Source organism: Gouania willdenowi, chromosome 3, assembly GCF_900634775.1.
Source record: "Gouania willdenowi chromosome 3, fGouWil2.1, whole genome shotgun sequence".
Lineage (NCBI taxonomy): Eukaryota > Metazoa > Chordata > Actinopteri > Blenniiformes > Gobiesocidae > Gouania > Gouania willdenowi.
In genome coordinates this window covers 2147147-2161503 of record NC_041046.1, presented here as the reverse complement: position 1 = coordinate 2161503, position 14357 = coordinate 2147147, and the positions used below count along the sequence as shown (strand labels likewise).

At 39.8% G+C, this 14357-nt stretch overlaps 1 protein-coding gene across 1 annotated transcript in view; it reads left to right on the top strand.

Annotated features, from left to right (window-relative positions):
• LOC114458632 (uncharacterized) overlaps positions 1–12456 on the top strand; it is a 94696-nt gene extending 82240 nt beyond the window's left edge. The window contains exon 3 of the mRNA XM_028441055.1: positions 12383–12456. Within this exon, the coding sequence (XP_028296856.1) occupies positions 12383–12456 (74 nt within the window). The remainder of the gene's footprint in view (positions 1–12382) is intronic.
• The last annotated feature ends 1901 nt before the right edge of the window (positions 12457–14357 follow it).

Below are 14357 nucleotides of genomic sequence, written 5' to 3'. Positions count from 1 at the left end.
TGAGTTGCACTTCTGTTTCCCCCTCCTTTTGAGGCATTAAAAGACTGTAGTATAAACCAATCAAAGTGAGCTGTTGATGCACACTTGCTACAGCCTACATCTCTGTCCTGTTTAGCCACCTGCCTCGTTAGCTCCATGCTATCAGTGCCAGTGAACTTGACAAATCCAATGGCAGCTTTTTACGATGCTCCCTTTCTTCTTGCTTCGATCAGTGTTTTTTTTTAAAAATTCTTTTCATTTGCTGCCCAGGCACCAGATGGAGTCCATCGTCTCTGCTCCACCCCAGGGCTCTTCCCCTCCTTTACAGTAGATTGAGCAGGACTTGTTTACATGACCACAGCCAGCACACACAACACTCCACTCTTTTACTTTCTCTTTATACTTTCACTGGCTTTTTTTGCACCTATCATTTGTTTAAACTGTACATAAAAGGCTTCCCACAGCTATTGCCTTTAAAAACACTATTGATTCCAACTGCAGTGGTGTTTAGATACTGTTTGCATGCAACAACATTCTCCCTCATTCTTTGTGTTCTTTGTTCTGCTTCTTAAAATTCTCATCCAATGTTACCGAGGGCTTGATGGCAGAGAAGCAAAGGAACCAAGCACTGCTCTTGTTCATGTACTTTTCTTTGTGCTTTCTGTAACATTGCTGATATATACAGCAACAACACTTTCAACAGCAGATGGTTGTCATCTGTTTTGAATACTTAAAAATCATTAAATGCCCTACTTTGTGTAAAGCCTACTAAAGCCCTACTAAATGTGAACATTTTCAGTGCTTAATAACTGTGTACACAAATCTGTCGTGCGTGTCATTGTTGCATTAAATAGTAGCTACAGTGGTGTGAAAAAGTGTTTGCCCCCTTCCTGATTTCTTACTTTTTTTTTTGCATGTTTTCAATACCTAAATGTTTCAGATCATCAAACAAATTTAAACATTAGTCAAAGATAACACAAGTAAGCACAAAATGCAGTTTTTAAATGAAGGGTTTTATTAACTCATTGACTGCCAAAGACGTCTAGAGATGTTAATTGTGATTTTCTTCTGGGGTAGCTAGGAGAAAGCTCTCCTGTGAATATCAAGCTTGTACCATGATATAGTGACAAAACTGGTGCCATGTAGGTTGGCAGCAGCGCACCTTTGGATGAGAGATCACCCATAATGGGCAGAGCTCAGAGGGAGAAAAAAGGAGTTTGCAAGACAGAAAATGGCGCTACGAGAGTTGATGATGAAGTTCCCAGCAGCTCACACTCGGCCAGAGCATGTGTGGAACTAAGTGGACTATTGAGAGTCGTGATGGTGAGGAAAAACGATTAAAAAAAACGTAGCAAGCAGTGAGACTCGGCATGTCCGGGAGAAGGAGGAAGTTGCGAGAGGGGAGAATGATGGGGAGAGACTTGGAGGAATGCAAAAATTCAATAAGAAAACCATTCAATTCTGACATAGATCAATCAATCAATCAATCAATCAATCTTTATTTGTATAGCGCCAAATCATAACCAATGGTATCTCAAGACACTTTACATTAGAGCAGTCTTCAGGACGGACTCTTCATTTTATGGATACACACATATGCATATATACGTATATACACATACATATGTATCCCACACCCAACATGAATTCATCATGGCGGCAAGGAAAACCTTCTGTTAAGCAGCAGGAAAGAATAGATATTCAAAGGAATAGATAGCAAAATAATAATAATTTTGCCATCAAAAGCCGTGTCTCAGTGTTGTTTTGTAGTTTTATAGTAGGAAACTAATGTTGAGGTGTCACTAAAGCAAAAAAAAATGCTTCAAAGTCACTAACAGGTTTTTCAGAAAAAGGCATTTTTCTCAGCTTTTTGTCACAAACTGGCGATTTGTTATTGCAATTAAATAAATTAATTTATTTTATTGCATTATTGTGACCCTAGAGTCTTTAAAACACCAGAAAAGTCTCCACTAACACAAGATGAAGTCCAACCACTAGTCTCGAAGAAGAAAAAAGTCAGCGTGACATTTCTACATACCGCAGCTTTAACTTTCATAGTATCTATTGGGTTCATGTAAACAATCTGTAGTTTGTTCATTTTGGCGTACATTCATCCTGCTTAATCCTGTTACTATGGTGTTGCTAAGGATGCTTAGAACGTACTGGAAGTGTTGTTGAATTACAGACGTTTTTAGTATTTAAAAACATGACTATAATGAATAATTTATTTATTGTTATCATTACTATTATTATCCCCCGCCACAAAGTGAAAGAGGGACATAGGTTTGAGCTCTGTCCGTCCGTGCTTCCGTCCGTGCGAATTAAAGGGAACGGCTTTTCTCAGAAACTGTTTAAGATAGGATAACCAAATTTGGTGTGTGGCTTCAGGGTATCAATCTTTAATGGAGTTTGAAAATGAGAAGTGCGCAATTATTTTTTTACGGAGTCATTAAAAGTAAAAATAATGTGTATAACTCAATATTGATTTTGGCAAATATTTTGATCCAGAGGTGTAGATATGTACAGGCAAAGCCATGTTTTTTACATTTACTAATTCAGTTGAAAATATTTACACACAATCTGTCTGATCTAAACCTGCTGTAAAAATGTCCCACATTATTGGGATTTAGTTGTAAAATAATCATCAGGAAATGAGGCTCTTGGCTGAAATGGCAGCCATGCTAATAACAGGTGTTAATGTTCATTGGTCCCTGCTATGAAACGAGTCAAACAGTTGGTCCCAAATGTTTGAAAATGCTCCAAAAGACAAGGGTTCATCTTTCTTGTTCATGCTGTTAGCGTTGGAACAAAGGCAAATATTTAAGGGGCTCCAAAGAGCTCACTTATCTCTTCAAGGGTTAGCAGGCATTTTGGCCTGTTGTCCTTTTGACCCTGATGCTCTTTTGCTCTTATAAAACCTCTACAGGGGATATAGACCTGAAACTTGAACTTCAACTGCGAGGTCTCTGAGAATCAAATTATCAGTCAATGGTGGTATTATTTCATTTTAAAGAAAAAAAACAACTTTAGCTGGCTGAGTTGTCTGAAGTGATCACACATTGTAAATATATCTTTACAAGAAAACTGTAAATTGCCGCATATCATTTGAATTCTTCTGTCATAAGATATATTCTGATCCTATTACTGTTTAAAATCAATGACTATTTAAAAATGATCTACTGTACCTCTTATCAAATGCTAGGTTTCGTACTGAATAGCGTGGACTTTAAAAATGGAGCTATGGACAGTGACATAACCAGTGCATCCCGATACTTCCTTATACTGTCTGTAAATGGTAGAGAAAAAAGACAACAGCACTTTTCAAGTGTCTAATAAATCTGGATTTGGTCCATTAGAACATGACTGATAACAAAACCAAGCAGATTTCATCTTTTTCACAAGGCTGACTATTAAAATACCATGACCCATATATTTAAATCTGAACCTTCTCCATAGTGATGGAAGATTGTCAACCCTTTCCTGATTATACAGAGGGCTGCCATCATTCACTGTAATAGGTGAAAGCCAAAGCATTGCTTAGGACAACAACCTGCCATCAATCGTTATTTTAAGAACACTTGTGTGATTGCATAAACTGTCATTGGATTACATAAATCAAGAACTAAACTCCTGAGGTCACAAAGTAAATCAGCAAACATTAGCAAGGCCTTGCCATTTTTCAGATAATGAAGACAGGTTTATAATCATTTCACATTCAACCTCATATACAAATCAACCTCATATACAAATCCCCATGGTGAACAAACCATCATTTTTCAAGCACTCACTAACTTGACTCTTTAAAAAGCTGTTAATAATAATAATTAAATGTGCATACATCAATATACAGGTCACTGCTGACAGGTCAAAAGGCAAAATCCACACCTTTTACTGCATCAAAAAGGAGCTGCTGCATGTATTTGTTAGTCAGTCCCTCCAGGATTTTGAGATGTTGCGATAGCATCTATTAACGCAAAATCAAGCAAACGCCGCAAAATCAGTGCGGCAATGTAATTTTTACAAAAGCCCGCAACATTCCCGCAACTTCGCTGAAAAAAACATAAATATGCGGCTGCTTATCGTTATTTTTGTCATGTCAGCGCTTGTAGTTGCTACGGAAGTAGCGGAAGATATACTAATATAAATATACGTACATATATACGTGGCTTTGCGCCATAGACATATGTACGTAGATGCTGCATCGACTGCTGCTGCCTACTAGAGCGGTGCTTCTACATATACTATGTCCATGCTTTGCGCTGCTTACAAGGAACCTACAAAGAAAAAAATGCCTACATGACATCCTGTTTTCAACCAGTGCCAGGATATGCAATAGAAATACTTTGCATTTGCTTACAAAAATATCGACTAAGGACCGTGCAAAGCAGTACCCATTGTTGCTTCATAAGAGTGGAGGTAAACTTTTTTGTTCAAAATGCAATGTTATCATCGAGCAAAAGCGGAAGTTGTCTTCTGCAAAGCACATCAAGAGAATGCAAGCATGTGCACAACCCCATGTGGAGACAAACAAGAAGCACACAATATTACATACAGTATGTTTGTTTATGCTTTGTATTTTTTTTGTGATGCCTAAATAAATATGTCTTCATGACAGGTTCATGTTGTGCACTTTAAGATTCCTTAAGTTCAGTATTGTTTACTGACTTGCACTTCTGATGATCATTTTGATTTAAAACATTTTACATTCATGGTTTGTTCAGTGTATAAGCTAAAACAAAAGAGAAATGTGTTGGTGTTTGCTTTCCAGCAATAAAGGATATTTTTTCTAGAACATGTTTGGTCAATATGTATTTAGAATTGGTAGAAGCAATTAACTTAATTGTGAGTAAAGTATGTTTTAGGGCTAGAAACTTTTGGAAAAATGGCCCACGAAATCAGGTATTTTGGCCCACAACAATAACAAAAAATGGTACGTTCACACCAAATGCATTTGTGACGTCAAAATCGTGCCTCACGCGTATAGTTGGACGCTTGTGCTTATTGAATACAGACGCTTGTCACCATTGTCGAAGATGCTCGGGACGTGCGCCCAGCACGTCGAGGGGAGGGGCTTATCTGTTGCCAATGGTGTTCATAGAATGGATGACATTGTGGCAATCAGTTACGTTCATAATTCACCCAGTGACTGTGAAGTGGTGGGGGACCGCAATATGCCCCAAAAGTTCAACAATCCCAACTCCAGCGTCGGCCGCACGCTAACAGTGTCCGCCGTGCAAAAAGCTTCAACATGCGCCGCACAGGAGACGTGGGACGCACAGAGGGACCTCTCTAGAAGCGTGTCCACCATGTTTTGTGAAAGTAAACCTGCCGCTTTCAACACCTTCGACAAGTTTGGTGTGAACGCACCATTAGTGTGTGGGTGAGTTTGGGTCTGTTTGATGCACCTGTTTATGTGCAAGCTGCTGTATGTCTTTTTAAAAACCAAATGGCTTTGACTGACACAGCATCACGGTGCAATAATTGGCTTTCGCAGGGAGGTAAAAGGGACTGCAGCCACATGGAGGGCAGCTGGAGATTGACGGGCAGCTGCCTTGGGCACCTAGCTACTCGACTGCAGCTTTGACATAGAAGCTGTTACATTTAACCTTTTTTTTCATTCGTTTTCATTGGGGAGAAGCATGAAGGGCGTAAGGATTATCAGATTCAACTTCCAATACCCCCCTTACTCACACGGTGCACTTTGTAAGGGAGGGCACCTTGCTGCAGGGTCACTGGGCTCTTCGTGTGATCAGGGTCACCCATGTTTCTCCCTCTGATAAGACTGTGCCGTTTCTCTTGGCTGCAGCGGTGCTGGAAGTGTGATGACTATGTATCTCTGAGGTGAAAGCAACACACCTACTGAGATGTTCTAAAAAGTGTCAGATGCTGGATGGTTGTGTTTTTTGAGCATTTGGATGTGGATTTGCCAAAGAAACAGTCTCCAATCTCAAAAAGCAATGACATACTATTCCTATAACTTATTGCATGTTGCTGATCGTCAACCAAATATTAATGGAAAGTGAACAAGAGTTATAAAGCTGCTTTGGTATATATTACTGCCACCCTTCCTGTTTTTCAGCCTCACTCTGTAGTCCATTGCCATATGCTTGTACATACAGTATTAATGAGAGCAATAACATGCCTGTGCTTGGTTAAGGAGGCAATTTATTTTATTTAATTTGGAATAACAGGCTTATTACCAGGGCATCTTTGTAAGTACAAAAGCAATGCTGTTTGTCTAATGTTTGGAGCAGAGAAGTATTATAATTATAATACCACTAAAGACATCCCTGCTTCTCACCCCTCTACAGAGCATTCTCTGAATGATGACTACAAAAGAGCAGTGAATTACACTTGATTAGCTTCAGCTAACCTGTTTATTGATTACTTTCTTTTGCTCAATCTTTAACTAGGAAGTAGAGACTGCAATGTGGATTTGATGAGGTCAAAGCCATTCATTTTCTACTCAGCTGAGAACTTTCTCATGTATCCCTTTTTCAACAATCATATTAGTCACCCATACTCCTCTGTCAATCCAATTGATATTAAAAAAGGTCTGAAACTTGGAGAAAGAAATGCGTGGTTGAGTAAACAAACAAACAAACAAAAACACCTAGCCAAGAGCTGCTTTTGCTCTCTACATGTCAGCCATGACATGCTGATTTTTTTTTTAATTTGACACAAATTTGAAGTTGATTTTTTTATTTAAAGTAGACATTGTTGTGTGCAATATAGTTTGCATAGTGGATATATGCGGTAGACATGTTTTCCTTTAAATTGTTGTACAGTTCTTTGTCAACATACCAATCATAAAGATAGGTGGCAACCCTGTCAGATGTTTGAAGGGAAATTACCTCATTTTATTTTGAGTCTGTCTTGCAGTAACCAAAGATAGAAAATATCCCGCTGGGATCTGGCTGTTATTTCACTCTATAACGTACACATGTGATTTATTTGTCAATGCGATCATTTTAGGTATTCATGCAAAAATACAGCTTCTATTTTTAATTACTGAAGGCTGTTTCTTGCTTTACATGCGACAACATGTCACTGTTAATACAGAAAGTAGATATGACATCTCCATATTGTTTTTTTTTTTTTTTTTTTTACTGTTGTTTCTTTTTTACTCTGCCTATAAAAAACTATTTCAATTTTTGTTAAAATCTATACCCACATCTTGTGTTTGATGTCTTGCTGAGCATTTCATTTTTTTGGAAATAGTTATATTCCAAATTCTATTTTATGAAGAGTTTCTGGGTTTATTTCTGCCCATCCAATTTTCCAATTATCCAACTTTTTTTAATCTTTCATTTTTCATTTTTCACTTTTACCTTTATTTCACTAAGATGGGGGTAGTTCCTACAACAGGTGTAGATACAAAATGAACATCACATTGCAGTTTGTGCAAATTGGGCATATATGTCTAATGTATTTATTTCTAACAATTATTTAGGTAATTACAACTGACCAAGATTCCAATGAATGAATATACTATGCTATATACAGGTTGGGCTTCTTTTGAAAATCCTGCAAAAAAATTAGCTTGGGTTTTACATTGTATTTGGGCAGAAATTTGTCAGATTGACGGATCTGGCAACCCTGCAGCAGAGTTTAGGTGACCAGCACATTTTTTAACAAGCCCAACTTGATTTTTCATGTCTATGGTCATGCACAGATATGAGCAAAACACTTTTGGATAGTGTTGTGTTCAAGACCACACTATCCGAGACCAAGACTTGCCCGAGACCAGAATGCACCGAGACCAAGACTTGCCCGAGACTTTCGGGAGCCGAGACCAAGTCAAGACCAAGACCGAGACAAGCCGAGACCGAGACCAAGACCAAGACCATAAACATTATTTTTTTCAATTTAAAAAAATATATAAATAAATGAAATTATGACAAGGTTCGACAGTTAAATAATATTCTCTCTTTAATTTTAGTTTATTTTAAATACATTTGATGAACAAAAAAGGTGCCTGCAAAAAATTAACTAAAATATTAAAACTACTACTGCTACTGATAAATTCACAATTATTCTACATATTTGAAAACAAGATTTTTATGTCAGCTGAATGTACAGCAAGTGTTTAAAAGCATTTCTGCCAAGAAATAATGATTCTTGATTTTGATTCTTTGAGTAGTGCAGGTCAACATGTCACAGATTTCACAAGATAATTTTTTAGTTTGAAAAAAGCCTTTACACAGGTTATTTTTAATAATTCACTTAGTTGATATAGTTTAATTTGGTTGCTGTAATATAACTAGGATATTCAATTAACAAAGGTTTCCAACTGTAACTGTAAAAGTGAAACTTTCTGAAATAAAACTACAAACAAGTTGTCAGCAGTGTAAAAAACATAGAGCTACAGGTAGATGTGAAACTAAATAAAACAAACTCAAACCCTGGAACAGTCATGTGACAAATCAATCAATAGTTCTTGTTGAGAAATATTGTTATTATTCTGGATACAGTGGAAACAGAAACTATAAAAAATAATTATATTGTAAACCTGTTCATATTGTGGGGAACATATTATATACATAAATGTAATTGGCGTCTAAAGACACAAAAAAAACCACTTTAAAAAGATAATAGACTAATATAAGACCTCTTTACAGTTATTTGACTCATTTTGTGCTCGTGCAACTCTGCGGCGATGACGCGCTGGTGACAACATAAACCAAGATGGCGGCGGCCCGGACTACAGCCGATGCTATGCAATAAAAGCCTTAAAAGACATGGATATAATGAAAAGAGTGGATAGACAGAGGCATTAACATGCAGACTTTCACACGGACACACACAGACTTATTAAACACACACGGACTTATTAAACACACACGGACCTCGGTAAACGGAACAGGCTTCACCGCCCGGCAGGCACTAGGACCCAGAGGCGGAATAATTGTGTCTTCATACTGCATTCACAGGTTGTAATATCACCAGTTTATAATTTTACCAGTTGTTAGAGCTACTGTCTTTACCAGAGAGCAACTATTTATTCATGGTGATTGTTTTCTGGAGTTTTACTGAGATTTTTACCGGTGATTAGTTCATATCTCCCTTGCGCTCTGCGGTCCAAACTGACACCGTAGCCACACACACACAGACACACGTCACTTAGTCACATTAAGGAAGGTTGTGGTCATTATACGGGGTGGATTAAAGAATGAATAAAGGATTGTTTTATCCCGTTCTTCTCCTTGTTATTATCACATTATAAAAAAGTTTAAAAATAGCAGGGATTAGTGCTGGTCTCGAACGGTCTTGAGAGAAAATTCCGAGTCCGAGACAAGACCGAGTCAAAATGCTTCAGAGTCCGAGACGAGACCGAGACCTTTAAAATTTGGTCTCGAGACCAAGACCGGTCTCGACTACCACAACACTAGAAGATAGGCTACCCGTTGTAACAAAGTATTAAACATAAGCCTAAATAACTGCCAAAATGCGGGATAACAAGATATTGACGAGAACAGAAGAAGAAAAGACACTCACCTTCAGGACTTCACGTAGGCTGCAGTTTCTGGGGAAGGTGCGCTCGATTTACTTACCCAGCTGTCCAGGAATGTTAGTATTATAAATTATTTGGTGCGCACATTATACCTATTTTGTGGCCACAATTTAGTATTTTGTGCACACAAATTAGTATTTTGTGCACATGAATTAGTCTTTTGTGGCCACAAATTAGTATTTCGTGTACACAAATTAGTATTTTTTTTACCATGTCATGTTTGGGGCTTCGTACTTCCATGCACACCCGCGATAAAAAAGCCATCATCAGTGGAGTAGAGATTACTCAAGCTTCCATGGCAACCACCCGGAAGAGAGTGATTTATTCACCCCGATGGGTGGAATAAGCTGGCGTGGAATATGAGCCTGTTCTAAAGGTGCATTCACTAAGAACGTCACTTCAGCCCATGATTAGTCTCGCCTTTTGGTCGCTTCATCATTTAATCATGCCAGGGATGTGACGACCATTTAATAATGTTAATAAAATGTGTTTGAGGAGCCATGGCAGCAGCAGAGGGCTGCTGCATAGAGAGCCCTCCCACTACAGTGGCTATAACGACAGTAAAGGCAGCTTGACACTGCGTGTAATGTAGTCGCCAGTCATGTCGACGTCCAAAAAAAAGTGATTGTGGGATCAAACCCCCAACCCTATACTCCAAAGAATGGAGCCTTAACTCTTTACTGCCACAGTAACTTCAACACTATGACACCCATACATCCACCTTTATTATCAATCTCAATCTCAATCAATCAATCAATCTTTTATTTGTATAGGGCCAAATCAAAACCAATGGTATCTCAAGACACTTTACAGTAGAGCAGTCTTTAGGACGGACTCTTCATTTCATGGATACACACATATGCATATATACGTATATACACATACATTTGTATCCCACACCCAACATGAATTCATCATGGCGGCAAGGAAAACCGTCTGTTAAGCAGCAGAAACCTTGTGTGGATCCCATTCCTATGATGAACAGCCATCCACGTTATGCTGTGTTGGGTGTGTGCAGAGGAAAGGGTGGAGACAGAGTTGTTGAGACTCTGTAACTCCACACTGAGGATCCCACGGACCTGCAAGACAAAAGCCAGAAAGAGTACAGGAGCAAACACACAAGGGAAGAAGCAGACATAGAGGGAGTGTTAGAGAGAGGAATGGGACCCTCTCCAGTCCCTCTCTAACCTAAATGACCTCTCTCTTAACACCCTCTCCAACCTCTCTCCAACCGAGCATGCCAGACCCCCCCGGCAGTCTTTGCCTATTGCATCTTAACTATGAGCTATGAGCTGGTTCCTAACTAAAAGCTTTACCAAAGAGGAATGTTTTGAGCCTAACCTTAAAGGTAGAGAGGGTGTCTGCTCCCCGAACCGTGGTTGGTAGATGGTTCCAGAGAAGTGGGGCCTGATAACTGAAAGCTCTTCCTCCTATACTACTTTTAGAGACAAATGGAACAACGAGTAGTCCAGCATTTTGAGAGCGTAGTGTTCTGGGGGGATTGTATGGCACTACAAGCTCCTTGAGATAGACTGGTGCCTGTCCATTTAGGGCTTTATAAGTGAGAAGAAGAATCTTGAATTCTATTCTATATTTTATGGGAAGCCAATGCAGAGAGGCTAATACAGGGGTAATGTGATCTCTTCTCCTAGTTTTAGTCAGTACACGTGCTGCAGCATTTTGAACCAGCTGAAGTGTCTTAAGCGACTTGCTCGGGCAGCCTGCTAAAAGAGAATTACAATAATCCAGTCGAGAGGTAACAAAAGCATGGACTAGCTTTTCGGCTTCGCTCTGAGACAGGATAGGTCTGATTTTAGCAATGTTACGGAGATGAACGAAGGCAGTTCTTGAAGTTTGTTTTATGTGAGAGTTGAAGGATAAATCCTGATCAAATAGAACCCCAAGGTTTCTAACAGTTGTGCTTCGTGCCAGAGTAATGCCATCTAGGGCAGTTAGGCTAGCATAGGTTTATCTAAGGTGTCGTGGGCCCAGTACAATGACCTCAGTCTTGTCTGAGTTAAATTATTTAACATATATATATTACAGTATTAAACAATGTAAAGTCAATGTTGAGCCATACATGTATATTCATTTAAATGAATTTGCCACGTTTGGACCCAGGGAACTTTACTCTGTGTCTTTCCCGAAATGCTCTGCATCCACAATGTTATAAAGAAAACTACCAATTGCAAAAAAAAAACAAAAAAAAACAAATAAATAAAAAGTAAATGTAATTCAGTTGAAATAGGAAGTCATATTTTGATTTAGTATATTTTTGTGTGTTTTATATGCATGTTTTGTTTGATGTGATTTGCTATGTTTTCCAGTTGTGTATGTATATTCTGAGTTACGCCTCCCTAGTTGTTACCATGGTGACCCTGTGCACATGACTGTCTGCAGCCATCGCTGACTCTGTAATCAACACACCTGTTGTCGGTAATCAGGACACCTGCTCTCCAACAGGGACTGGAGAACAATAAAGGAGCCAGGTTAACGCAAGCATAGAAGGAGGGCGGCTTAGAGGAGGAGGGCCGCTGCTTGTACGGGCCCGGCTGGGTGGCACAGGCGAGGAGGACACTCGCCTCGCAGCACAGAATACACGCAGCAGCCGGGTGATGGGATTCTGCCTCATTAGCATGCGTATGTGTGGGAGAGTTGCAGGATCCGGGGCAAGCCGGAGCTCTAGCTGATCTCGAAGGCATAACTACTCGCAGCGGTAGGGTGAGAAGCCCTACCTGGCGTGTAAGTTTCCTTCTCGTCTCTGCACATCTGGCTATGGCATCCTTTATGTAGAGGCACTCGTGACTGTGACTGTGCTGTACTGAGAGTGGCCTTGGATGTCTGGTGTGTTTGGATGTGTCGTGCTGGTTCCTCTTGCTGTCTGCCCAGTTGCGGTGCCGGTGGATCGAGAGTTGCTCTCTGCCCCAGAATCCGTTGGACGCGGCCTGAACCCAGAGCCCTGAGGACTGGGGTGCGCTACCCCCCCGCCTCCTGCAGATCCACAGTGCCTCCTGGTGGAGGAAGCTGGACCTCTCCTTGGCCTTCCCAACACATTTGAATACTTACATTTTTGTAATAAAATTTTCTAATTCTTCATCAGTTGTTCTCATTATTCCTTACACCATTCTGCACTCATTTTAGCCAAGGTACATTAAAGTATTCCTAAACTCATTCAGTGCCAGCCATTTTCAGAATTTCTACCCCCCGTTTTTGAGCATTTTGACTGATTTTTAAAGACCCACAAAATATTTTGTAACATTACAATCTGAAATCTGACACCAGATTTTGAAAGAATAAAGTCTTTACTTCCATCAGAAAAAATTATTGTTTTGTTCTTCTGTAATCCACAGTTGAACAGAGGCAAGTTTCACACAAATTGCCAGTTTGTGATAAAAAGCTGAGAAAAAATGGCTTTTTCTGAAATAATCTATTGGTGACTTTGAAGTATTTATTTTTTATTTTATTTTTTGCTTTAGTGACACCTCAACATTGGTTTCCTACTTTAAAACAACACTGAGACTGGGTTTTTGATGGCAAAATTATGATTTTGCTATCTATGTCAGTTGAATGATTTCTTACTGTAAGTCCATATCCCCGTCAATCACACAGACATAACTTCCTCTTCCTCCCGACACGCAGTGATTACCCATTTGGCCCGGTTAGTTGATGGTTTTATCTCACGATTGCAGCATAATCAATAATCGACTCAGGTCCACACATGTACTGTGAGCTGCTGGATACTTCACAATATCACTCCGTAGCGCCATAACCTCCTTCGCCCCTGCTTCTTCCTCTTTAGCTAATGGTAGCATCAGTGGCTAATCGCTCATCTAAAGGTGTGGTGCTGCCACCTTCAGGGCACCAGTTGGTCATTACATCACGTTTTAGCTTAGATATTGATGAGGGACCTCCAACAAGGTGTTTTCTAGTGATCTCCGGGAAAAAACGTGAATGACGTAATATTACGTTAATGGCACTAAATGAGTTAAGAAGCGGTGTTCAGGTGGGCAGAGCCAGGTAGAAACCCATCTTTTCTTTGATAAAACCTGCCAGCGACCAGGTTTAGTTCACGAACAATGTTACCATGGTAACAGACTCAGAGAAGAATATACCTTGCGTTTAGGAATGGGATACTCAGAGTTTGAACAAAACCCGCTTTATGGAATACCCCTCAGCTCTGCTGGCAGTTTTTTTCATTTCTTTAAAGCATAACAATTAAAAGTTTCTTCATCATGTTTCGTGTAAATTATAGGCTCCTATATCTGACCAGGGTCCATAGATCTACGAGACCTGTGCCCGTATTCACAAAGCATCCTGAGGCTAAAAGCAGCTTTTAGTGATGTCACTCTTAGAAAAGTATTAGAATTCCTCAAATTTTAAGATTCACAAAGTACCTTAGGCCCTAATGCTGCGTTCACACCAAACGTGTTTTTTGCGGCACACACAAACAAATTACATGCAAAGTCAATGATTTAGACGCGCTGGGAGGCAAATTATTCAGCGGTGGGGTGGCGCGGACTGATTTGCGCGTGGAAAGCGATGGCTGCTGCAATTTTCGTAATATTCGCCGTTCGCTTGAGTTGAAAATATTGAACTCCAGAGGCTGTTTCGCATGATGCGCAGGCGCAAAAGCCAATCAGAGTCCTTGTTGGCAATGACGTCAGGCAGGCAACACGAAAACCACTATTTTCACCCATTCAACCATTGAGGAGAAGCTAATCGTAGCAGTGTGTGACCACCGGGAGCTGTATGACACGGCCTGTTATTTTAACCGGGACCAGGACCAGGAAGGATTTGGTGTGGAGGAGAATCAGCGAGGAGGTGGGAGCAGCAGGTAAATGCTCTCTCTGTAGTTTTCATCTTT